The sequence below is a fragment of the Chlorocebus sabaeus genome, chromosome 8 (assembly GCF_047675955.1).
Source record: "Chlorocebus sabaeus isolate Y175 chromosome 8, mChlSab1.0.hap1, whole genome shotgun sequence".
NCBI classification, from domain to species: Eukaryota; Metazoa; Chordata; class Mammalia; order Primates; family Cercopithecidae; genus Chlorocebus; species Chlorocebus sabaeus.
Window position 1 is genome coordinate 98,760,293 of NC_132911.1, and position 26,479 is coordinate 98,786,771.

Consider the following 26,479-nt stretch of genomic DNA (forward strand, 5'->3'; position numbering starts at 1 on the left):
CTAGGGGACTAATACAGAGAGGGAAAGGAAGATTTTAGATGGGGGGTGAGGAAAGTTGACATGTGAACACATACCTGAATTGGGTCAAACAGTTCACTGTGAGTCGCATATATTAGGTAGAGGGAACAGCACATGCGAAGGAAGGCCCTCTGGTGGGAGCATGCTTGGCATGTGTAAGGAACACCAAGTCAGGATACCTGATGTATAATGAACAAAGAAGGGGGAAAAGGGAGGGGACAGGCTAGACCATGTTGGGACCTGTGGCCATGTGTGGGCATCTGGCCTTTTCTCTGGTAAGATGAGAAGGTACTGGAGGGTTGTGAGCAGAGAAGTGACACCCTCATTGTCACAAGTAGAGAATTCAGTTTTCGGTTAAGCAGAAAATAAGTTCCAAGTTCCTGGTTTATGGTTTTGCTTGTGCATCTGAGTTAGCCAGGACTCTTGGGTTGCAAGTGACAAAGATCCAACTCAAACTCTCCCAAGCAAGGGAAAGAATTTACTAGCTCATATAACCAACAACAAGCCTATGAATACTTTAGGCACAGCTAGAATTTGGGGATCAACCCATATTGTCAAGAATCTGTCTCCTTTTATTCTTCTTCAGCTCTGCTTTTTCTCTGTTGACTTCATTTGCAGGCAGGCTCTTACAGTATTGCAGCAAAAGAACCCCTACCAGCTCTAGAGTTTCATGCTTCTCAGTGTAGGAAATATCAGGCAATGTTCTCTCTTCTTCACCATCTATATAATCCCCCTCAAAGTGCTGGTTGACTTCCTCAGGTGATGTGCGGACACCTGCAGTAATCAGTGATAATTTCTAGAGATAATACTCCAATTGGCTGGCCTGGATCATGTCTACTACTGTGGAAAGAGAGCAGACCCACAGGTTGGACTGTCTGGGTGGATGAGCATTTACCAAAAGAAAAGAGTTCTGTCAGGGTGGTGTTGCACAGCTCCAGACTCTAATCCATTTTATAGTCCATCTGTTTGGGACCTCCTGGGGTTGTGCAGTATACAACCTGAGAGGCCATACACAGGGGTTCTTGGTTCTATAACCTAAATAAGGAGGAAAGGAAGCTGGGCAGCCCAAACAGCAGGCATCCCCTACTGTATCTAATTACAAAGTTAATCATTTGTAACTTTAAGAAAGGGCTTTTTAAAGAAAAGACTATTTATGACAAGGTATTGGCTGGACTTCTGGCTTCCTGGAACAAAATATGACATAAAATTCAAATCTACAGTAGACATGTAAATACATTTGTTTTAATTTACCCAGGGAACAATACCTAATAGTTCTAACTGAGGCACACTTTTAAACTTAGGACAAGCAGATAATTCACCTTTGACAGCAATAGTATAAATGGAGTTATAATTCATAAATGCAATGGTTCTTCCTTCTAAGAACTTTGAGCATTCGCTTATTTGATAACCATTAATATTGATAGGTACTGTGTTGGAAATTGCAAATATAGTAGAAGAACCAAACAAACTTGGTTCCCTTCCTCAAGAGTGAGATGGACATTTGGCAATGAACATACAATACATACTTTTATTTATTTATTTATGTATTTTATTTTTTTTTGTTGGGACGGAGTCTCGCTCTGTCGCCCAGGCTGGAGTGCAGTGGCCGGATCTCAGCTCTCTGCAAGCTCCGCCTCCCGGGTTCACGCCATTCTCCTGCCTCAGCCTCCCAAGTAGCTGGGACTACAGGTGCCTGCCACCTCGCCCGGCTAGTTTTTTGTATTTTTTTTATTAGAGGCGGGGTTTCACTGTGTTAGCCAGGATGGTCTCGAGCTCCTGACCTTGTGATCCGCCCATCTCAGCCTCCCAAAGTGCTGGGATTACAGGCTTGAGCCACCGCGCCCGGCCTACAATACATACTTTTATATAGTGATAAGTACCAAGAAGGAAAAGAACTGGGTTCTATCAGAAAAATTAGTAGGAAGTGCGGAGCTGATTTAGACTGGGATCAGGGACTTACCTGAACTTGTGACATTTAAGAAGAGTGGTGAGGGATAAATAGAAATTAGCCAGATCAAGAGTGAGAAAGAGAGGAAGAATATCCTAGGCAGAGGAACTGACACAGGCAAAGGCTTTAAAGAGCTTAAGATATCACCAGACCTTCCTGGCCAGGCCCACTGTTATCCCAGATGCTTACCATTTCCATTGTTTATTGACGTCCATAATATTTCAAATGAACTAAATCATATACATCCTCTTTTCATCATTACCTGGTAGACTGAATGTTTAGATTCTCCCCTGTGATTGTGCCTTATATATATTAGTGTATTAATATATGAAGATCACAAAGTGATAAAAGTGTTCAAAAGGTAGAATTTATTAAAGGATGATTATATACTTATTTCATGTTGACAATATGTCTTCAATTGCTTTGCAATCTTTTAACATTTCTGTTTATATAACTTCATGGTAAGAAAAAGAGGATGAAATGAGTTAGAAAGAGCTGGAGACACCAAGTGTAGACAGGAATTTCTCATTAAAGTTAATTCTTGGAAGTTCTCTTCTGGCATCTGCTAAGTGAAGGATGGAGACCTGGGTCCTAACTACTGGTGAGCAGTTAAAACTTGAACATTTGGCCAGGCACGATGGCTCACGCCTGTAATCCCAGCACTTTGAGAGGCTGAGGCGGGCAGATCACAAGGTCAAGAGATCGAGAGCATCCTGGCCAACATGGTGAAACTCTGTCTCTACTAAAAATACAAAAATCAGCTGGGCATGATGGTGCATGCCTGTAGTCCCAGCTACTTGGGAGGCTGAGGCAGGAGAATCACTGGAACCCGGGAGGTGGAGGTTGCAGTGAGCTGAGATTGTGCCATTGCACACCAGCCTGGCGACAGAGCCAGACTCCATCTCAAAAACACGAAAAACAAAAAACAAAACTTGAACGTCATGGTCCAAGTCCTTCATCAATCAGAGTCCCGACAGGAGACAGAAGAAAATAATTTGGGGTGCTTTATATACAAAGGGACTATTTTCACAGGTCTATGTATGCAGGCATCTGGTGCTTCCTCCTCCTCCTCCTCTTCCTCTTCCTCTTCTTCTTTTTTTTTTTTTTTTTTGAGACAAGGTCTTGCTCTGTTGCCCAGGCTGGAGTGCAGCAGCACAATCATGGCTCACTGTGGCCTCAAGCTTCTGGGCTCAAGTAATTCTCTTGCCTCAGCCTCCCGAGTAGGTAGGACCACAGGTGTACACCGCCATGCCCAGCTAATTTTTGTGTTTGTGTGTGTGGACATGGATTTCACCATGTTCCCAGGCTGGCCTCAAACTCCTCAGCTCAGTTGATCTGCCTGCCGTGGCCTCCCAAAGTGCTGGGACTACAGGTGTGTGCCACCACGCCCCGCCCATCTGGTGCTGCTTAATGAGCTGTAGACACAAAGGGATGAGGAGACTGAAGTGAGGGGTCATACAGAGGCATGTGGAGTAATGTAGAGTCATGGAGACAACCTTATAGGAAGGGAACAAGGGGATTAAGCAACCTGACTTTCCTTTCCTTCATCTCTCCCTCCCTGTCTTTGATTCTATATGAACGCAACTAGAAGCCAGAAGTCACGAGCATCCATCCATGTGGTCCATACAGGTCAGCCCTCCAGGTACAAAATAGGATAAAGAGGAAGAGTAAATCTGACTTAAAGAGGCAAACGTATTTTGCCATAAATGTCCACAGACCTTCTACCAACCCTTAGGTGTTTAGCCAGTAGCTGGTTGTCTAGTTCTATCCAGTTTTTCCTGATAATATTTCATAGTTCATAGAGGCTGGGTGTGTATTAGAAAATAACAAAAGGGTTTATCTGCTGATTCCTAGGATACCCTACAAATTGGATAGGTAGTGTCAACTCCTGCTTTTCTAGTTTCAGAGTTATTTACTGTGGGTTTTTTTTGTTGTTGTTCTGACATCTAGCTAGTCAACTCCGAAAAATGTACAATCCAACAGACTTCTGCAGTCATGTGCCTTGGAACAAGTCCCTAATTAAATGATGACATCCTTTGAAGAAAGACATTTTGTCATACTGCTATCACCTCCACTGCTTATCTTGGTTTTTCAGTATTACAGAAGTTTCCAAACATGAAGAATATGGAAAATAAGATAATGTATATTCATATGTCTGCCATCCTGATTTAGACAATTTTAATAATTTGACATGTTTGCTTCAGAATATTTTTTTTTCTGAGACAAAGGGTCACTCTGTCACCCAGGCTGGGTGCAGTGATCATGGCTCATTGCTGTCTTAACCTCCAGGGCTTGAAAGATCCTCCCAACTCAGCCTTTGAGTATCTGGGACCCCAGGTATGCATCATCATGCTTGTTTTTTTTTTTTTTTTTTTTTTTTTTTGTAGAGATGGGGTCTCCCTATGTTGCCCAGGCTGGTCTTGAACTCCTGGGTTCAAGCAATCCTCCCGCCTTGGCCTCCCCCAGTGCTGTGATTACAGGTGTGAGCTACCACACCTGGCCTGCTTTAGAATTTTTTTTTTTTTTTTTTTTTTAGAATTTTTAAATAAATAAAATATCACCAATACAGTGAGGGTTTCTTTTTACCTCCCATTACCTCCTATTCATTCATTCATTCATTCATCCATTAACTTTCATGTCAGAAAAATGTTTGAGCAACTACTCACTAGACTATAAAGTCAGGGGATAAATACAAATAAGCTTAAGTCTTGTTCCCTTTCCTCAAGGTGCTCCCAATCTGTTTTGTGGGGACAGACAGGAAAACATCTGAGAAGACAGGTGGGGGTGGGAAGAAAGGGTGTGCAACCCAGACATTGGGATAAAAACACAAGCATAAAGATGCCCATTAAACACAAATTGTATTGAACTGATTGAACCGATCTTGGTACATTAGTGGACAGCAACCCAATGCAGGTGCCAAAAGAGAAATGAGAAAGAGAAGGAACAGGACAAGATGAAGAAAGAAGAAATTACATCATATGCCTTTAGGCTCCTAACCACTTCCCCCTACAATACACACAATGGGTGATGGGATGATGTTCACAGACATGCTATATTCCCTGGGTACTTGACTTAGGGGCTATAACATAGACATTTGTGGTTTCTGGTACATAGCTGTAACTCCACCCTTTTCTCTCCCATGTTGAAAATGATATTATCCCCAGGATAACCTGAAGTCATCTCTAATATATATATGGTTTTTTTTTGTTTTTTTGTTTTTTGTTTTTTGTTTTTAGAGACAGAGTCTCGCTCTGAGGCCCTGGCTGGAGAGTGATGGCATGATCTTGGATCATTGCAACCTCCACCTCCCAGGTTCAAGTAGTTCTCCTGCCTCAGCCTCCTAAGTAGCTGGGACTATAGGTGTGCACCACCATGCCCAGTTAATTTTTGTATTTTTAGTAGAGACGGGGTTCTGCCATGTTGGCCAGGCTGGTCTCAAACTCCTGGCCTCAAGTGATCTGCCTGCCTTGGCCTCCCAAACTGCTGGGATTACAGGCATGGGCCACTGCACCCCTCCTCATCTCTAATATATACACAAAGCAAATGATAGTATTTTCAAACTTTAGTTATTTATTCTAATTAGAAACAACTTGTGCAGAAACAACCCACCATACCCATGTGACAACTATGACAAGTCTTGTCTGTGTCTTATGTAGGGGTCATCAATCTTCCTCTTCCTACCTGTGATTTCGTGTACATTAAATCTCTGGAACATTTAGCAGGTATGCCCCAGAATGGCTGATGGTCCATTTTTGGTAGGTGTGAACAGAGAAAAAAAAAACCTAAAGAAATGACAGCTTTGGTATTGAAAAATTGGCAATATAAGATCATAGTGGAAACCAAAGAGTGAAACGAATAAAACTGCAATTGCATAACATAGTGACTACTTTGCCTCTTCTTGTTTCTGAGACAATAGTGTGTAGGTGTCCTTTTAGCAAATGAAAAATCTGCCACCTAATAGGTATTTGACATTGGCTAATTTTGTTCGTTTCTAGTGCCCCTTCCATACTAAGTGTGTAACCAGTACTAAATGCTCAAAAACCGTTGAATTGATAGATGACTTTCTTTCAAATCCAAAATTGTACAATTCTATATTTTTTAAAAAAATGGTAATTGAGGGCCGGGCAGCATGGAGGCTCATGCCTGTAATCCCAGTACTTTGGGAGGCCAACGCGGGAGGATCGCCTGAGATCAGGAGTTTGAGACCAGCCTGGCCAACATGGTGAAACCCCATCTCTACTAAAAATACAAAAATTAGCTGGGTGTGGTGGTGGGTGCCTGTAATCCCAGCTACTTGGGAGGCTGAGGCAGGAGAATTGCTTGAAGCTGGGAGGCAGAGGTTGCAGTGAGCTGAGATCACGCCATTGCACTCCAGCCTGGGTGACAAGAGTGAAGCTCCATCTCCAAAAACAAAGGTAATTGAGGATAAGGAAACTACCCAAAAAGCATGATGCATTCAAGTTTCTCTTTTTCATAGCTGACGATAGGTTCCTTAAAATCAGATAACTGTAAGGCTTGACTATTAAACGAATAGTGGAAACCCATCACAAGGGGAAATATTCCTTTCAATTTTGTGTTTTCTTCATATTCTGCCCTTCTTAAACTTGCTGAGTCTGATTTGCTCTTTCAGTCGCTAAGACTGCAAGCCTATATGGTGCCTTGTAAATGAGAAGGTCCCCATCTGGGCTGAGGCAGCCCTGCAGGCACATGCCTCTCTGTGTGAAGAGAAAGGCTGCCCTTCCTCTGAGCAGAGACAATCCCACACCAGCCCACACCAGCCCCTCTTGCTCCCTCAGCCAGGCATGTTTGTGCAGTGCACACACTGCATAACCTGGTGTCTTCTTTCCGGTGCCAAAACACTTGGTCTTCAGAACAATACACTAAACACCTCCCAATGCCAGGCACTTGGCCAGGCACTGGAGATAAAAAGAGGAGTAAGAAACATCTACCTTTGGCAGTCTGGGAAGAGGGCCATATAAACAGATCACCACAATAAGCCCTGGCAAAGTGATCAAACACGAACACAAATTGTTATAGGATCAAAACTGAGGGAACAACTCTTTTTTTCTTGGATGGGGTTATGGTCAAGGAAAATTCAGAAAGGAAGAGGCATTTAAATAGGTGTTCATAGGATGAGCAGAAGTTCATGAAATGGGAAAAGGGCATTAGAACTTTTGTGGTGACAATGACAAACTTCGAGCTCTCCTCCTATAACCCCAAATCTCAGGAACGCCTTGAGTTGCACCTTAGTTACTTTGATTTAGGTCTTGAATCACACCATTTTTGTTGGGTTTGTCTTTCTACATGTCTTTCTGCCTTTGAAGTGATCCAGACAAGCTTAGCAGTGGGGTTTGTAAAAACAGTGTAATAAACAGCGCTCATTTGCCAGGACTGTCCTCTGTGTAGCTCTCTTGGGAGTCTGTAGAGGCAGCCATAGGTGGCTGGTTAAAGGCTGGGGATTTGGGATTATCACCAAATGGCCTCCTTGAAGATACAGCACACAAGCACATTCCAGAAAGAGGGAACAGCATAATCCCACAATATTTTGTTTGCCAAATGGAAATATCTTTAGTGATAAATATTTAACTTAGCACCAGGTGTGACCTTCAGTTATGTAATAGAATTGTGGATCAGCTAGGATGAAATTTCTTATTTCCCTAGAATGTTTTGTCCAGAAACACTATCCCAAGGCAACAGACTGTATTTCCAACTCTTGTGAGCCTTTTCCCTTCTTGGCACGTGCTACTGGTTGCTAGATGAATCAGGAGGCAGTATGTGCATAGAACAGCTCCTCACAAGTCACAGCCATTCTCAGAAAAAATTCAGTATGCGTCCTTTTGGCAGGAAGTCAGAGACATGTTCTCTGGACCATTAAGAGACAGCAGTCATATGCCAGCATCGAACTGATTGTACGGGGCAGGGGTGGGGAATGACTTATTCTTTCCCTAGTATAGGCACTCTGATCTTGCTTTGATGTTTTGAAATAATGGTATCCTCTGAACCTGTTTGTGGAGTTCAAGACAGACTAGAAGTTTCATTGGGCACTATTCTACGCAGTAACAACATCATCAACAACAACAAACTCACTATGTTTTTACTGATTAGCTCCAACTGTCCATTTCAGGCCACACATTGATAAGCCTGGTTCTCCTTTGATGAGGTGGTGCTGAGAGGCAGCACCAGCCTTCAGGAAACTGCCCCAGGGCCCTCATTGCAGCAATCTGATAAAGAAGAAATCATGCAGGACTACCTCCCTGATTATTATGACCCTCCAGTCCTCCTTCTGAATCACACCACAGACTAGGTAATGAAAAACCCAGCCCATATTAGTACCCAGGATGGAGTCATCAAAGAGAACACGAGACAAACTCAAGAACACTCTGTAAACTCAAAAGAACAGAGCAGGTCAAAGAATAAAGATCAAGAGCAGCAGCAAAGAGTTGAAGAAGTGTCACCCTGTATTTAGGGGACCTGCTAAAGAGAGTCATGTATCAACAAAGACCATCCAGGAAAGTATCACGCATCAAACTATCCTCATTCACCCTTAAAGCCTTCACATTCCTCAGCTCAGGAAAAGATTCCCCATTCCCCAGTTGCTTATGTCAAAAATTTAGAAACCATCATTTATTTCTCCCTTTTATTTCCTTCCTCCCCCATCAATCAACCAACCAATCAATCAATCAATCAATCAGCAAGCCAACCTCTAAGTTATATACTGATCCATCTACCTCTTTATATCTCCACTGCCCTCATCCCAGTCGAAGCCTCAAGAATCTCTTGCCTGGACAACCTGAATAGCCTACCTGCTAGTTTCTCCATATTCACGTTGGCTCCCCAATACCCCAATTCTGTATGGGAAAGGTCTTTGTAAACATAAACAAACAATAGATATTAACAAAGAAAAAGTTCTATAGATTTGACAACATAAAAAGCTGAAAATTTTGGAAGTCAAGGCCTGGTGCAGTGGCTCACGCCTGTAATCCCAGCACTTTGGGAGGCCGAGGCAGGCAGATCACGAGGTCAGGAGATCGAGACCATCCTGGCTAACACTGTGAAAACCCGTCTCTACTAAAATACAAAAAATTAGCCGGGTGTGGTGGCCGGCGCCTGTAGTCCCAGCTACTCAGGAGGCTGAGGCAGGAGAATGGCGTGAACCTGGGAGGCGGAGGTTGCAGTGAGCTGAGATCGTGCCACTGCGCTCCAGCCTGGGCAACAGAGCAAGACACCATCTCAGAAAAAAAAAAAAAAAAAAAAGTCTAAAACATCACCACATATATTTCTTACCAGTAGGAACAAGGGGCAAGGGAAGAGAGAACTTTTACTTTTTATTATACATGCTTCTGTATTATTTAATTTATTCATCGACTATGTGCATCTTTTAAAATAAAAATACATACAATGAAACATTGTTATAAACAATTAAAAATAAGCGCACTGATTATTTGACACAAATATGACAAGAGACTTAATAGCCTTAATATACAGAAGCTCATACAGATCAAAAGGAAAAGACCATTAAAATAAAAATGGGTAAGAAAAAATTTATACTTTGAAATAAATGACTAAGTTTTTAACTTTAAAAAATGGGTAAAGATGTTAACAAAATGCTCAAAACTGAGTACAAACATGTAATAAATAAAAAATGTCTCATTAATAGTCAAATAAGTACAAATTAAAAGTGATATATCTAGTGACAAGTTTAAACTAGTGAAAGAAAAAAAAGAAGAAAAGTGAGATATCACTTTTTGCCTCTTAGAGTAGCAAGGCTATTTTTAAAAATTTAATAAATCTAGTATTTTATCCACAGTTTGTGGGTGTATATAATTTATTTGGTAAGAAATTTGTCAATGCCAGATATCTCAAAGATTCAGTTTTGATTAGTGATTCTATTTCTAGGAATATATTATAAGGTAATAATCACAGATATGAGCAAAAATTTAACCATAATTGTAACAGTAAGAAATATATATATTTGGTCTCTACCCCTGGTTCCTAACCTAGAGCTCCTAAAAGCCTTATAATTTCCTGACTGATAGGGGTGAGAGAAGCATCTTTTGTTATAAATGTGTTATATTTGTTCTTTGACCTTCATCTATATCCTTTATAATAAACCAGAAAATATATATATATGTGTTTCCCTGATATCTGGGAGCCATCATAGCAAATTATCAAACCTGAGGAGGAAGGTCCTGAAAATTCCTGATTTGTAGCCAAGTCAAACAAAAGCATGGGTAATCTGAGGACTCACTAATTGCTACTGGTGTCCAAAGTAGGGGGCAGCCTTGTGAGGCTGAGCTCTGAACCTGTGGATTCTGTCCTAACTGTTTAGTCCTGAAAATGCTTGGTGTGGAAGATCTATACATTTAGTGTCAGAAGTGTTGCATAAGTATAGAAAAATTGTTTTTCCTTTTTAATAGTGGTTCATCTAAATTTATTTAACTGTGGAAAATACAAGGATTGAATAAGGGCATAGTTAATGTGTTACATATATCAATAAGATTAACTATAATGCTGTAATAAAAAATGTTGATGAAGGTTCAATATAATAAAAATACCAGTTTTCCTAGGTATAAATTTAACATAGCTGTAATAAAACTACCTTCAGAATTCTTTTAATCGAAAAGCTGATCCTAAAAGTCGAATGGGAAAATAAACAAGAATGGCCAGGAAGACCGGGGAAGAGAAAAAGAGTAATGAAAAAGGACTAGCCCTATTAGATATCTATGAAAACATATTGTAAAGACGCAATAGTTAAAAGAGCTTACTACTAGAACGTTAATAGACAAATGGAACACTATAGACACAAAATATATGCATGAGTTTATTCTGTGAAAAAGGAAGCATCTCAAATCAAAGGAGGAAAAGGTGGAATACTGAATAAATGATAGTAAGACAACTACTAGATATAAAGAAAAAAGTTGGATCCATATCTTCCTAATATTTACCCCTCCAAAAACAAAAAAATGAAAGAAATGTAAAAAAGCGAAATCTACAAGTACTACAAGAGAAACCAGAAGGACTAGAAGAAAGCAAGGGATTCTTTTAACACATTTTAAATGGGGAAGGCCTTTCCAAAGACTGTGCAAAATCCAGAAGCCATAAAAGTAAATATTGTAAATTTGACTACATAAAAATATATTGCAAAATTTCTGCATAGCAAAGATTCCACAAGCAAAGACAAAACTAAACGAAACTGGGGAAAATAATAATGATCTATATTACAGACAAAGGACTAATCTCCCTCATGTGTCACGGCAGCTAGCTTCCCACAGAGTTAGTGATGTGAGAGAGAGAGAGAGAGAGAGAGAGAACCCAAGATGAAATATGGAAGGTGCAGACCTGTTATAACCTGATCTCAGGAGTGATACTGGGTTTTTCTTTCGAATTTTTCTGATTTGTTTCCCCGTGGTATCATTTATCTTGTTTCTTGTCTTTTTCTTAGAAACTTTAAAATTAGATTTAGAAGCTTAATTAACTTGATGTTAATCCTTTTTGGCAAGAATATTTCACATGTAGTATATTGAATTTTATGTTTCCTTTTATTAGTGAAGCAACTTTCTCAGAAGCACCACAGTAGACTTGTTCTCAAGTCTGATTGGCCAGATCAGGGAAATATGCACTGTCCTGAACCAATCACTGGTGATGAAAGGACCTGCCACCGGGGTTCTGCTACTACACAGGATGAAGAGAGGTAATCTCAGAAAGTAAAAACCAAAGTTGCATGAATTGGTTAGAGTTCTTAGGTCCAGAGGACAAGGTGCTTTCCCTTGGGTTTAAACAAACATTAACTTGGAGTCACAAAGGCAAGTGGCTAGAGTTGCGGCAGAAAGGTAAACTGAGGCCACGTCATGGAGGGACTGCATACAACACACAGTAAATGCTGCCAAGTAGGGAAACGCCATGATCAGATGGACATTTTAGAAAGAACCAGTCTGGCCACAGCAAGAAAAGTCTAGGCAAATCTGGGGGCAAGAGGTGTCACTGGGATTCAAGTGTAGGCAACTGCTGGCTGGGATCAGCTAGTTGGTAGCAGCTAGACCCACCTCTAATATTTGAGGGGCCTGAAGGTAAGAGTACCAAAGGAGGCCAACATACCATGCGAACAAATATTCAAAGTTAATCCCAGCGCTATGGGAGTCTGAGGTGGGTGGATCACGAGCTCAGGAGATCGAGACCATCCTGGCCAACATGGTGAAACCTCATCTCTAGTAAAAATACAAAAATTAGCTGGATGTGGTGGCGTGCGCCTGTAGTCCCAGCTACTCTGGAGGCTAAGGCGGGAGAATCGCATGAACCCGGGAGGTGGAAGTTGCAGTGCGCCGAGATCTCGCCACTGCACTCCAGCCTGGAGAGGGTGAGACTCTGTCTCAAAAAAAAAAAAAAAAAAAAGTTATAAATCAAGCTAGTAAACTGTCAAAAGCTCTGTTTTCCTGCCTTGATAAATACATCTTCCTAAGGACCTGAAAGGTCAGGTTTACGTTGAGAATTTTGACTCCTTGGAGTTCCATGCTGGACCTTGGAGCCCCAGAAAAGCAGGCTCTGGCCTATGGCCTTCCTCACTTCCCTTCCCTGTCCAAATAAGACTGTGGAATAACACAGATATTTGGAATGTTTGGATCTTACCTGACTACTTACTATTTATGTGAACTGAGGCACTTCAGCTTCCACAATTTTCAAGTGACAGCCATTGTGGGTAAAGCAGGAAACAAAATAATGGCTCTGCCCATATGGAACCCAGAGGATAGTGGGAGAAAAAAGTCAGCAAACAGGTGAGCTATAGGTAGTGGTTGATAATGGCCTACTGTGTGGCTTCTCTCAGAGATGTGTGTGCTTTTCTCCTGGAGGTGTTAGGTGGCCAGTGGTTCCCAAACAGGGCGACATTTCCAGAGGCCTTTGGGGGCGTGTGGGCGTTTGGTGGTCACCAAGCCTGGGCATTCACGTATGGCAAACTTTCAGCAACGTGCGGGACAGCGCTATTGCGCCCAAAGTGCCAAGGGCGCAGCTGTTGAGAAACGATGCAAGGTGTTCTGTCCTCATGGTGGATTTAGGGTATAGGGGAGGTGGGGCGTGATTCTGACAGCTACTTCTTTCACCAGCAGCACCTTCTTGTAGGTGCTCTGAGGTCGCTTGTGGATACACGTGGGGGAAGGAGAAGAGTCCAGGAGGGGTCGGACGGACTTGGGCGGGTCTTTCCTGGAACGAGGGCCAAAGAGTCGCAGCGGCGGCCCAGATGCAGAGGACCACAGCGACACCTGGCTCTTCTTCAAGCGGCTTCCGGAGGCGGCCTTCCAGCGACTCAAAGGAGCTTAAGGGGACCTGCAGGGGCGTCGCGGGGGCGTAGCTGCGCGCCGACTGCGTGAGGTCGAAGGGCACGCAGTGCCGGCGTAATGGCGGCCTCCGTGCAAGGCTCTGCCTGGGGACCGTTGCGGCTTGGCATCCCCGGCCTGTGCTGCCGCCGGCCGCCTCTGGGTCTGTATGCGCGCGTGCGGCGGCTGCCCGGGCCGGAGGTGTCTGGGCGGAGCGTGGCTGCGGCCAGCGGACCGGGCACCTGGGGCACTGACCACTACTGCCTGGAGCTGCTGCGGTGAGCGAACGCGACCTTCCCGGGGAGGGCGGGGGTGGTCAGGAAGCGGGGTCCCGGGGCGGGAGCGGCTGCGCCTCGCGTCCGACCTGACGTTTGAGAGAGCGGACCGGCGCCTTCCTCGTGCCCTTCTGGGTGTGCGTTCTAGTGGGCGCCGGGTGTGGGTGTGCGGAGGCAGCGAGCCCACAGGAACATTCACATGGGTCACAAAATTATGGCAAAATTCCTTCGACTGCCCACGCTTGTCGCCTTATCCGAACCTTAATTTTAACCGAATTCAGCGTTTTTGCATGAATAACCTTTTTTATTCACAGAACGTCTATTAATTTTAATGACAACGGTAGCCAACTTTGAGTTTTTTCTGTGTGCCTGGCATTATGCAAAGTAGATTACGAGTAATTAGTCTTCGTTACAAGTTGCGACGGACAAATGTAGACCTATCATTTAAGGTTGTGAGTAATAAAGAATTTAGAACAATGCCTGGCATATAGTAAGGGCACAGTGAGTGGAAGTCATTATTATCTCATTTAACATACAAGGAAACGAGGTTTTTATAGTGAGTAGATAATTTGCCAGAGGTTCACAAGAATAGCCTCATAAAGTCAGAACCCTGAAGTGTTTTGTTTGTTGGGAAGGCCTAGCACTTGGGTGTCGCTCCTTAATCATTTGTGGAGGTGGGTTGGATAAATCAGGTCACCTGGTTCATGCGGCAGGGGCCCCTGGGAATCTAGGCCTGACTGCTGACACCAGTGGCTTAAGCCCCGATGCCCTTCTGCATCTCATTTGAAAGAGTGGGGTAAGGTCTCGAAGTACTTGGTCTCAAGGACTTATCAAAAATACTCGAATAACTCAACTACCTTGAAGTTGATTATGCAAGTAAAACCTTTTTTTAAAAAATTCCATTTTAGAGAAAAGTAGCATAACACAACAAAATACATGCATTTCAGTGTTTTGTTTATAATCACTTTTTAAAAATTGTGGGCCAGCCGCAGTGGCTCACACCTGTAATCTCCGCACTTTAGAAGGCTGAGATAGGCGGATTGCTTGAGCCTAGCTGTCTGAGACCAGGCTGGCCAACATGGTGAACCCCCATCCCTACAAAAAAATACAAAAATTAACTGGGCCTTGTGTCCCGCGCTTGTGGTCCCAGCTTCTCCAGAGGCTGACGTGGGAGGATCGCTTCAGCCTGGGAGGTGGAGGTTGCAGTGAGCCAAGATCGCTTCACTGCACTCTAGCCTGGAGGACAGTGTCAAAACAAGATTTTCTTGGGAAAATCTCAAGCCTAATTTACATAGGCTTCTCTGACTTTGAGGAGGATAAACACAGAGCCTCAGGCTGTAGTGAGAAGGTGAGGAGCTGAAGTGCAGTAATGTTCTTTACTGCAGTCTCACCAGAGAATCACTTCCTTTGTGCCTCAGGGGCACAGGTCCGTGGTACTAATGCACAACAATCCTAATACCCCATGTGCTTGTTTCTCATACATCTGTCTCTCTTGACTAAATTCAAGTCAGTACCCATCTTCAGTGTCTGGAACAGTGCCTGGCACATAGTAGGCACTGCATAAATGTTAGAATGAATGAGAGGTTATTGGCCCTATTGCCACATAAAGCTCTTATATATACATCCATAATATGGCATTTCTCATTGTCTGGGACAGCTCTCAGGTAACTGGATCTTGGTTAGATGCTTAGGACATCCTTGTATATCCATAGTTCAACAATTCATATTTATAACAATGATCTAAGTGATGAAGAAATGGCTAATCAGTATATCCTGTTTAATGTGTTGAAGGAGGTAATATTGTTTAGAAAAATTTCCATCCAAAATTAAAAAATAAACTTGTTAATAGGGCAAATCCTTAGCTGTGTGGAAGATTTATTTTCCAAATGTTGCTACAGTTCTATTATATCTTCATTTCATTTTTCATTTCCCTCTAAGAAGCTTGAAGTACTTCACATACTGCTTATTTTTAGGAGATAACTTTGATAGGTTATTAAGCTTCATTTAGAAAGTGGGAAATAGGAGCCATTGGTGTCATTTCTATTAATAATCAGTTGGGTGATGGAAGTTAAGATTGTAGTTTGATTCCCATTCAGTGTTTTTCTCACTGTTTCATGTTAACTTCAAGTGTTTTATTTTATTTTATTTTATTTTTGAGATGGAGTCTCGCTCTGTTGCCCAGGCTGGCGTGCAGTGGCGAGATCTCAGCTCACTGCAAGCTCCGCCTCCCGGGTTTAAGCCATTCTCCTGCCTCAGCCTCCCGAGTAGCTGGGACTACAGGCGCCTGCCACCTCGCCTGGCTAGTTTTTTGTACTTTTTTAGTAGAGACGGTTTTCACCGTGTTAGCCAGGATGGTCTCGATCTCCTGACCTCGTGATCCGCCCGTCTCGGCCTCCCAAAGTGCTGGGATTACAGGCTTGAGCCACCGCGCCCGGCCAACTTCAAGTGTTTTAAACACTTCTAAAGTTCAGGGACTTTTTATGTTAAAATACAATTTAAAAATGTCAATTATAGAGCTGCTTTGCCTTCGCTGTCCTTAGAAACTTTTGGGGAACCATTTTGTAGGTGAAACTGCTTAGGGTGAGATCTTTTTAGTAGTACTCTTGAGATAGCAAGGTTACTGTTTGTGACCTCTTCTTTTGGTTTATGTGGCAATTGGGGGAGATTGTCAAGGGAATGACTAGAAGCAGTTTAAGTTCTCTGTTAGGGACCTGACAAAATGTGAACCAGTTGAAAAGTGGAAACAGTGTGAATTTTAGTACCTAAACTCTATGGGGTGAGACCCAGGTTAGACTGATATTAAATATTGTTTTGTAAGAAGGTTCCAGTGTATTAAAGTAGGTAAGTAGTCTGGTAAGTACCTTATATTTAAGTCATCTTTCCTGGAGTGAATGTGGTAAGGTCTATATGTTCGTAACATTTTATGTTGAAGTAATTGTAAATTTACATAAAAATTACAGAAATAGTACACAGAGATCCAATATACTCTTTAGCAGATTCCCTCATTTTTAACACTCTGAAACATTTAAGGATAAGATACAGACATGATACTCCGTTATCTGCCCTTAATACTTTGATCTATATATCATAAGTACAAGGATGCTGTCCCGTAGAATCACCGTACAGCCATCAAACTCAGGAAATTAATATTGATCCAATATTACCATTTAATCCACAGGCCCCATTCAAATTTTGCTGGTTATCTTATTATGTTTTTCATACATCCAAAATCATGTGCTCCATTTAGTTATATCTCTCTAGTCTTCTCCAATCTGGAACAATTCTTTAAGTCTTAGCTTTCATGAGCTTGATATTTTTTTTGAAGAGAATAGGCCAGTTCCTTTGTAGAAATCTCCTTTGATTTGGGTTTTTAGTATTTTCTCATGACATGCATTTTTGGCAGGAATATCACAGAAGGGACACTCAGCTTTTCTCTCCATATCGTATCAGGAAGCACATGACATTGATTTGTCTTATTACTATGATGTTAACCTGTGGTTGAAAAGGTGACTTCCAGATTTTTTTTTTTGTAAATTTAATTAAGAATGTTAATTATAAGCAAGAAATGCACACTTTGTGGAGAGATACTTCAGTACTATGTAAATATTCTGTTTCCATCAAACTTTTACCCCTTTAACATTTTCGGGCATTTATTGATGATTTTTATCTGAATCAGTTAATACTATGATAGTTATCAAATGGTATTTTTAAAAATTCCATCATGTCTTCTAAATTTAATAGTAGTCATTGTATTGGTTGTCAGGTTTTTCCTTCTCTTCCTATTTATTAATTTTTATTGGTACAGGCTCATAGAGTCCTGTTTCAAATTGTTACTATTATTTATTTATTTATTTATTTTAGAGACAGAATCTCCTGTAGACTGGAGTGCAGTGGCATGATCATAGCTCATTGTAACCTTGAACTCCTGGGCTCAAGTAATCTTCCCACCTCAGCTTCCTAAGTAGCTAGGACCACAGGCCCATGCCACCATGCCTAGCTAATTTTTTTAATTTTTAAGTGTTTTGTAAAGACAGCGTCTCACTATGTTGTCCAAGCTGGTCTTGAACTCCTGGCCTCAAGGCATCCTCCCTGCTCTGCCTCCCACAGTGCTAGATTATGGGCATGAGCCACCATGCCTGGCCCTATCATTATGTTTTGATCCTGAAATTGCTATGGACTTGGCCAGTGAGAGCTCTGTTAAGCCAGTTTCTGTGTTCTTTTGAGAAGTTTCCTCCATTCTTTAAACATTTCTTTACTTATTGCTCAAGAAGATGTTTCAGACTTACCTTCTATTTTCCCTGCCCTAGGAATGAAGTCAGTCATTCCTTCCAGGCGCCTGTGTTAGTCTGTTTTGCATTACTATAAAGGAATATCTGAGACTTGGTAATTTGTAAAGAAAAGAGGTTTCTTTGACTCATGGTTCTGGAGGCTGTACAAGAAGCATGCACAGTATCTGCTTAGCTTCTGGCAAGGCCTCAGGAAGCTTTTACTTGCAGCAGAAGATGAAGGGGAGCAGGCATATCACATGGCAAGAGAGGAAGCAAAAGAGAGAAGGGAGGAGGTGCTAGGCTCTTTTAAACAACCAGCTCTAGCATGAACTAATAGAGAACTCACTTATCCCCAAGGGGATGGCACCAAGCCATTCACAAGGGATCCACTCCTGTAACCCAAATATCTCCCACTAGGCCCAACCTCTAATGTTGTGGGGGTCACATTTCAATATGAGATTTGGAGGAGACAAATATCCAAATATCAGAGCCCTAGTTTCTTTCAGTGGAGAATGGTTTCAGAAACCAAGATCTGGGTGCTAGGTGTGTTCACCAATACTGGAAATATGGGGTGGAGGCTGGGGGTATTGTTATTTCTAGGCTCTTTCAGCAGGTGTTGCAAGGAAATGTATGTGTGCACACAGTCCTCCATTAATTTCTATGTCTTATCTCTGCCTTTCTATGTATCTATGTGTCTTAAAAACCATACATTCACCCCAATATTTGCTGGAACTATTTTAACTTGATTTGTACTTTTGAAGCTCATTTGAATTCTTACTAAAACAAAAGTGATTCTGAAACAGTTAAAATTATAAGTACTACATAAGTCAAAGTAAATTAATAGAGATTAGGTGGCATTGGGGTACATTTTTCATAATTTTTAAGGAACAGATATAAAAAATAAGAGATGTCAGGCCCTTTCTGAACTGAAGCTTCACATTGTTGTTGTTTTTTTGAGATAGTGTCTTGCTCTGTCACCCGGGCTGGAGTACAGTGGTACAATCTGGGCTCACTGCAACCTCCGCCTCCTGGGCTCAAGCAGTTCTCGGGCCTCAGCCTCTCAAGTAGCTGGGATTAGAGGCACATGCCACCATGCCCAACTAACTTTTGTATTTTCAGTAGAGATGAGGTTTCACCAGGCTAGCCTTGAACTCCTGGCTTCAAGTGATCCGCCCGCCTTGGCCTCCCAAAGTGCTGGGATTGCAGGCACGAACCACTGCGCCCAACCTGAAGTCTTTTTGTTTTCAGTTAATTTTGGTCAGTATTTTTATGTGCAACTTGGAAAGTGAAGAGTAACTGTCTTTTTTTTCTGTCTGTTACAGGAAACGGGATTATGAAGGTTATTTATGCTCCCTGCTGCTCCCTGCAGAATCCCGAAGCTCTGTTTTTGCACTGAGGGCTTTTAATGTGGAACTGGCTCAGGCTGGTATTAAGATACCTTAAAATATTAATTGGAAAATGGTGATATAATGTGTTTAATGCTGAACAATAAAGAAATATAGTTGTAATTTATATGTTAGATGTGTTTAAGGTCTCTGCTAGTGATTTCTTTTCCCTGCTAACTGTTTAGGCTTAATAATTCAATACCAAAAATAAAACTATCTAATGAACTTAATGGTTCTATAAATGCTATTCTGGAATTTTTTATTTCTCTTCCTGAGGATATTATAAAACTGTGCCATTAACATTGCACATTTGTCTGTTAATTAAATAGGTTAGAGAATTACTGCTTATTCTTTCCAACAATTGCATAATTTACATGTATATAGCAGTTTTTCAAAGCACTTTTTAAATTGAGGTTTTAGCTTTAATGTGAGTAGGGAATGAAAGCAATTGTAGCAAACCAGGACCTTAGATCATATTAATTCACTTTTGTCTAAGAATTCCAAAGGAAGGAGAGATCCTTTTTTCTTCTTTAGAATGGAAAGAATCTGTGCAAATACAAAATAAATTGAAATGGTGGATGGAGATGAGAGAGTGAAAACTGAAACAACCTTAATCTTCTTAGTCATAAATTGAGAGGTCAGATATTGGGAGTGAGGGAGCAGGAGAGGGTTCAGAGTCTTAAAGAGAGTAGCAAATTTTGACACAGATTCTCAGGGAATATAGTAGGAAGTGAACAAGGAACAAGGAACAGAAAGAATCTGTGCAAATACAAAATAAATTGAAATGGTGGATGGAGATGAGAGAGTGAAAACTGAAACAACCTTAATCTTCTTAGTCATAAATTGAGAGGTCAGATATTGGGAGTGAGGGAGCAGGAGAGGGTTCAGAGTCTTAAAGAGAGTAGCAAATTTTGACACAGATTCTCAGGGAATATAGTAGGAAGTGAACAAGGAACAAATAAAAGGATGTGAATATGGCACCGAGGCACAACTGAGATTCACAACTATGAGTCTGCAGAAAGTCTAATAGACTGGCTCTTTTTTCCTCTGGTATCTTCCTGGAAGTCATGGGTTATGATTTTTCACCTCATGCTTTTTCAAGTGTAAACTGTACATCAGCATGTTAAATCAGTCGTTTAGCCATAAATAGTTCCCACCTTGGTCTTTATTATCCTTTTAAAATGATTAAAATTTAATTTTTTATTTTTTAATTTTACAGACAGGTCACCCAGGCTGGAGTGCAGTGGCATGATCACAGCTTATTGTAACCTTGAACTCCTGGGCTTTAAGCAATCCTCCCACCTCAGCCTACCAAATAGCTGGAACTGTAGATGTGCCACTATACCTGGCTAATTAAAAACAGTTTTGTTTTGTTTTTTTAGAGCAGAGTCTTGCTATTTTGTCCAGGCTGGTCTCAAATTCTTAGCCCCAAGTGATTCTCCTGCCTCAGCCTCCCAAAGTGCTGGGATTACAGGAATAAGCGACTGCACCCAGTCAATACGATTTTATTTTTAATAAACCCCCAGAGGTCCTTCTGAATTCTGTCACTTTGTACTTCTTTGTACACTTTGTACATCTTGCTACTTCTTTGCACACAGAGTGTTGTTTATTCACTCATTCAACAAGTGTTGATTGAATGCAGGCACTTTATATAGACCGTATTCAGTGCTATATGCACATGACATGAAACAGGGTCTGCACTCAATGAACAAATAAATCATTGTATAACGTGTCAGATGGAGAGAAATAAAGCAGGATAAGGAGGCTGTGAAGGCTGGGTACACCAGGGGTTCCTGTTTTATGTAGGATGGTTAGGAGAAACCTCACAGACAAGGTGGCATTGGAGCAGAGATTTGAAGGAGGTGAGGGAGTGAGCTGTACAGATATGTGGACAGAGAGTTTTCTAGGCAGAAGGAACAGCAAGTGCAGTCTCTGAGGTGCAAGTGTGCCTGCTCAAAGAACAGAAGAAGGCAGGTGGTCCAGCAGAGCAGGGCGGGGTGCGTGGGAGGAGATTCAGTTAGGGGCACCTGGGTGAGAAAGGTAAGGTCTTGGAGACACCATTAAAATCACTTTGACTGAGTGAGATGGGAAGCCACTGGAGGGTTCTGAGCAGAGAGCCATCACCTCTTGGTTATATTTTGAAAGGATTACTTTTGCTGCTGTCTTGCTGTACTGTATGCCACTGGGATCTGAACACTAAACATTGCTAAGAAACCCACCCACCACCAGAGTATTTGGAAGTAATTTCACATATGGAAAAGTAAGAGTAGTACAAACAATACTCAGACCCTGTTGTGAATATTTTGTCCCATTTGCATTATCATTGTATCCACATATGTGTATATGTACATTTCTCTTTTTATGAATCATTTTAGAATAACTTGACGATACCATGACCCTTATCCCTATAAACTTGAGTGTGTATCTTATAAGAATAAGGATAATCTCTTACATAACCACAGGACACTTACGAGAAAATAAACTTAACATTGATGCAATACTTTTATTTGATCTACCATCTGGTTTCCAGTTTTGTCAATTGACCCAGTAAGGTCCTTTATGGCATTTTTTTCCCCTTCTCTATGGGATCTAATCTAGGATCATGTATTACATTTAGTTTTCTGTCTCTTTAGCCTCCTTTATTCTGGAACATTTCCATAGCCTTGCTTTGCATTTTGTGACATTAACATATTTTAAATAATATTGCTCCTTTTAAGAATTAAAATGGTTCTCATTTGGGGTTTATTTTTCATCAGGATCATATTAAACTTATGGATTCCTAGAGTAATATTACGTAAGTGGTCTGTGTCCTCTTTAGAGTCACAAGGAGGCATGAAATATCTATCTGACTCCCAGCAGTAATGTTAATTTTAGTCACTGAGTCAAGATGTTAATCCTTTTTCCCTTGCTACTAATAAGCAGCCTGTGAGGAGACCTTTTAAGACCATATTCCTCATCCAAATTTACCTCCTAGATTTAGCTTGTGTTGGTGATTCTTGCCTCAACCTAAGAAGGCCATTCTTTTTTTTTTTTTTTTGGACGGAGTTTTGCTCTTGTCACCAAGGCTGGAGTGCAGTGGTGTGATCTTGGCTCACTGCAACCTCTGCCTCCTGGGTTCAAGCGATTCTCCTGCCTCAACCTCCTGAGTAGTTGGGATTACAGGCACCCACTACCACGCCTGGCTAATTTTTTTGTATTTTTAGTAGAGACAGGGTTTCATCATTTTGGCCAAGTTGGTCTTGAACTCCTGACCTCAGGTGATCCACCCACCTCGGCTTCCCAAAGTGTAGGGTTTATAGATGTGAGTCACTGAGTCCGGCCAGAAGGCCATTCTTAGTAGTGAGTGAGGGAGACAATCTAATAATCTTCTTTTTTTAAAAAAAGATTAAAAAATGAATAAATGAATTTATTTGAAAGTACATGCAGTAAAATTCTCTCTTCGTTGTCTTCTATAGGTTTTAAAAAATGTAGTCATGTATTTGCCACCATAGTCATAATATAGAACAGTTACATTAACAAAAAAAATTCCCTCAAAAATACTGATTTTTTAGACAGTAGAATGCGTTTGCTAAAGTTTTTAAACCCTATTTGTAGGTTAAAGACTCAGTCTCTGAGAAAACAATTGGACTGATGCGAATACAGTTTTGGAAGAAAACTGTGGAAGATATATACTGTGACAAACCACCACATCAGCCTGTGGCCATTGAACTATGGAAGGTAAAAAAAATTACTACTTTTGATTTGTAAGAATATTATTCGAGTCTACTTTTTGATGGATACAATTTGGGTACTGGTGATTATAGTGGAATCTATTCTGAAAATATTCTTAGGCTTATGTATTCAGAGCTGTTATAGTTTTGGCACAGAAATTTAAAATCACCCACTAATAATTTACACAGGTCTTTTGTGTATTCGTTTATTAAAGGAAAAAGGAAGAATTAGTCTCTATATAATAACTTGTATTTTCTACATTTCCATATTTGCCTGCAGAATTTAAATCCTGCACATTTTGATGCAATAGTAAGTAAAATTTTCTGTTCTCTCTGCCTAACAGCAGCTCCTTATACCAGTGTTTTAATCCAGGTTCTGGGCTGTAGAACATGTGTTAATCTTTTGTGATGGGAGACTTACTCTCAGTGTTGTCCAGATACAAATCTAAAACTTGCCTTGTCTAGTTTGATAGAATTACCTATCCATTGTTGAGTTTTAGGTGTTAGAGAATGGAAACCTATGGGCTAGAGTATTATTTGTATAGCTAAATGTATGTCGTAAATGGTTTTATAGTAAAGCAGCTGTATGGATCCTTCACTCATAAGCAGCCGCACATGGCTTAGAAATGTTCTAAACTATGAGAGGAAGAAGGGAATTAGGTACCTTTTATCTCCGATCTGTGTCCCTGTTGTAATGCAATGATTGCCAGAAGAGGGTTTCTGTAACAGGAGCCACCCACAGACCTGACAGTGGTACACCTCTTCTCAGGTCTGCGCACCAGCAGAGACAGGCCCAGTTTCTGGGCCCCAGATTGACTTCACAGAGCCCCAGTAAAGATGGAAAGCCAGACCCCCACAACTGGGGATTGAGAAGAAAAAGTGGATGGGAAGCTGTGAGTATTAGATTAGTTCTTTACCTCTGTTCATCCCACTTCAAGAAGCTCAACCTAGGTGACTCACTAAAAAGTTATCCTAAAATCCAGAAACCCTTTCTATTTATTATTTTACATGTAAACCGGAGTATAGTGGAGGTGGAGGTTTATGTTAAGACTTGCATAAAAGGTTCTAGCCTTTGTCAGGAAATATGTGGAAGATTAGAGAGTCCTTTGATGCAAATTTATCTTTCCTTGGCTTCTCTTAAAAAACCAGAAGATACATCTGAATTACAAAATGTTTACATGTGTGCCAATTTAGGGTTGGTAAATTGTCCAGTTTTAATAGCTGCTTGAATTTTGATGGTTAATGTTGGCTGGCTTTCTGATGTGACCAGTGTTGATGCTAAATGTGAGTATCTGAAAGATGCAGGTCTTGTTCAGTGCAGTTGTCCTTGTTGCATGTTCTCTATCCTTCCCCATCCTGCTGGAGCATATGGGGCATATTGGGTATTTGAAGTGTTGGGTTCTTGAGATTAAATAGATGGAACAATGACAATGTGTTATCCAGAGAGCACTTTTCTGTTGCACTGTTTCATTGTTATTTTTAGGGTACAAGATAGTTGAATATTTATAATTTCTTATCCATTCTATATGGGTTCCCCATTTCTCTGTGTATGAATTTTAGCTGCAGTTTGAATTTATGTTTGTAACCAAGGTCTTTATTCTATTTGGCTTCAGTTTCCAGAGTTCACACTTCATTCAGCAGATTTAACTTCTTTAAAGTATTTACTTTTTTACCTTGGTCTCTGATTTCCTTCAGAATCAGAGCTGTATTTTATAATCAAGAATCTACAGCCATTATAGCGTCAGCCTTGAGTAAATAGGAGTTTGGCGTTTTCGTTTATTAAATATTTATTGAGTACTTTTACATGCTAGGAATGGTGCTTGAAGGTCTACAAAATCAAACATGCCCATCAGCCCAGACAAGTGTAAAATAAAACAAGAGCAGGAATCCGTAATGACTGATTGGCTGATTCCTGGGATTTGGAAGAGGGGCCTATGGGGAGAGTCCTGCCATGTAGTAGTAGCCGTGTAACCCATTTAGCTTCTGTTAGATTCCTGCCAGGCAAAGTGGGCTCTGTTCTCCATACATACACCTTTGTCATGTAATGCATATTGATGAGCATGCTGGCCTTTACATTTAGTATCAGTGACATCTGGGAGTCTTAGTTGAAGTGTAGCATGTCCCTAGATTTTATGTTTCACTACTATATTTATTTATTGTGAAAATATGTTATGCTTAATGTTGACATGGCAGGAAAAAAACATTTTAAAAACTTACTTGGAAATTATTCCAAACTTTCAGAAAGTTATGAAATTCAAAGCAGGACAAACACCTCCATATCCTTTACCCAGATTCAGCAGACTGGAGTGCAGTGGTGCAAACATGGCTCACTGCAGCCTCAACCTCCTGGGCTCAGGCGATCCTCTTGCCTCAGCCTCCTGAGTAGCTGGGACCACAGGCATGTGCCACCACACCTGGCTAATTTAAATAATTTTTTTCTAGAGATGAGGTCTCACTATGTTGCCTCTCCTGGCCTCCTGGGCTCCAGCCATCCTCTCACCTTGGCCTCCCAAAGTGTTGAGATTACAGGTGTGAACCACTGTGCCTGGCCCACTTATTGTTAATATTTTATCCCATTTGTTTAATCATTTTTCCTCACTCACATATGCAGTTTCTCGTTCCTTTCCTCCTTCTCCTATTCCCCTATATGTGTATTCACATTCATAATTTTTTCGTGATAAATTTTATTTCATTATAAGTTATATACATCATAATCCTAACCTAAAAAATTTAGTGAATATTTTCTTTTTTTTTTTTTTTTTTGAGACAGGGTCTCACTCTGTCACCCAGGCTGAAATACAGTGGCAGAGTCTTGGCTCACTGTAGCTTTGATCTCCCAGGCCCGAGTAGCTGGGGCTACAGACACATGCTACCACACCCAGCTGATGTTGTTTTGAATTTTTAGTACAGATGAGGTCTCACTTTGTTGCCGAGGCTGGTTTTGAACTCCTGAGCTAAAGTGATCCGCTCACCTTGGCCTCCCAAAGTGCTGGGATTACAAGCGTGAGCGAATTGTCTGATTCAATCTTTACCATGCCTGGCCTCGGTTAATAATTTCTTTTTTTCTTGTTTGAGACGGAGCTTTGCTCTGTCACCAGACTGGAATGCAGTGGTGTGATCTCAGCTCACTGCAACCTCTGCTTCCTGGATTCAAGCAATTCTCCTGCCTCAGCCTCCTGAGTAGCTGGGATTACAGGTGTATACCACAACTCCCAGCTAATTTTTGTATTTTTAGTAGAGACGGGGGTTGGCCAGGATGCTCTCAATCCCTTGACTTCATGATCCGCTTGCCTCGGCCTCCCAAAGTGCTGGGATTACAGGTGTAAGCTACCATACCTGGCCTATTTTTTGTGTTTTTTTGAGACAGGGTGTCGCTCTGTTGACCAGGCTGGAGTGGAGTGTCGTGATCTCGGCTCACTGCAACTTTCACCTGCTGGGCTCAAGCCATCCTCCTATCTCAGCCTTCCAAGTAGCTGGGACTACAGGCACCCGCCACCATGCCTGGCTAATTTTTTGTTGTTGTTGTAGAAATGGGGTTTCATGGCCAGGTACGGTGGCTCACACCTGTA

At 41.3% G+C, this 26,479-nt stretch overlaps 1 protein-coding gene across 16 annotated transcripts in view; it reads left to right on the top strand.

The window, feature by feature from the left end:
* Positions 1-26,479, top strand: part of NDUFAF6 (NADH:ubiquinone oxidoreductase complex assembly factor 6) — a 229,585-nt gene that overhangs the window by 117,223 nt on the left and 85,883 nt on the right. For 7 of the 16 annotated variants that reach the window (XM_073018223.1, XM_073018219.1, XM_073018218.1 and 4 more), the window contains 4 exons: positions 11,513-11,657; positions 19,138-19,237; positions 22,795-22,917; positions 23,191-23,220. In XM_073018223.1, coding sequence (XP_072874324.1) covers positions 11,581-11,657; positions 19,138-19,237; positions 22,795-22,917; positions 23,191-23,220 — 330 coding nt within the window. In that variant the 5' untranslated portion in view covers positions 11,513-11,580. Of the gene's footprint in view, positions 1-11,512; positions 11,658-13,279; positions 13,551-19,137; positions 19,242-22,794; positions 22,918-23,190; positions 23,221-26,479 lie in introns of those variants that run through there. The other 9 variants (XR_012093731.1, XM_038000266.2, XM_038000267.2 and 6 more) reach the window with 8 other exon arrangements.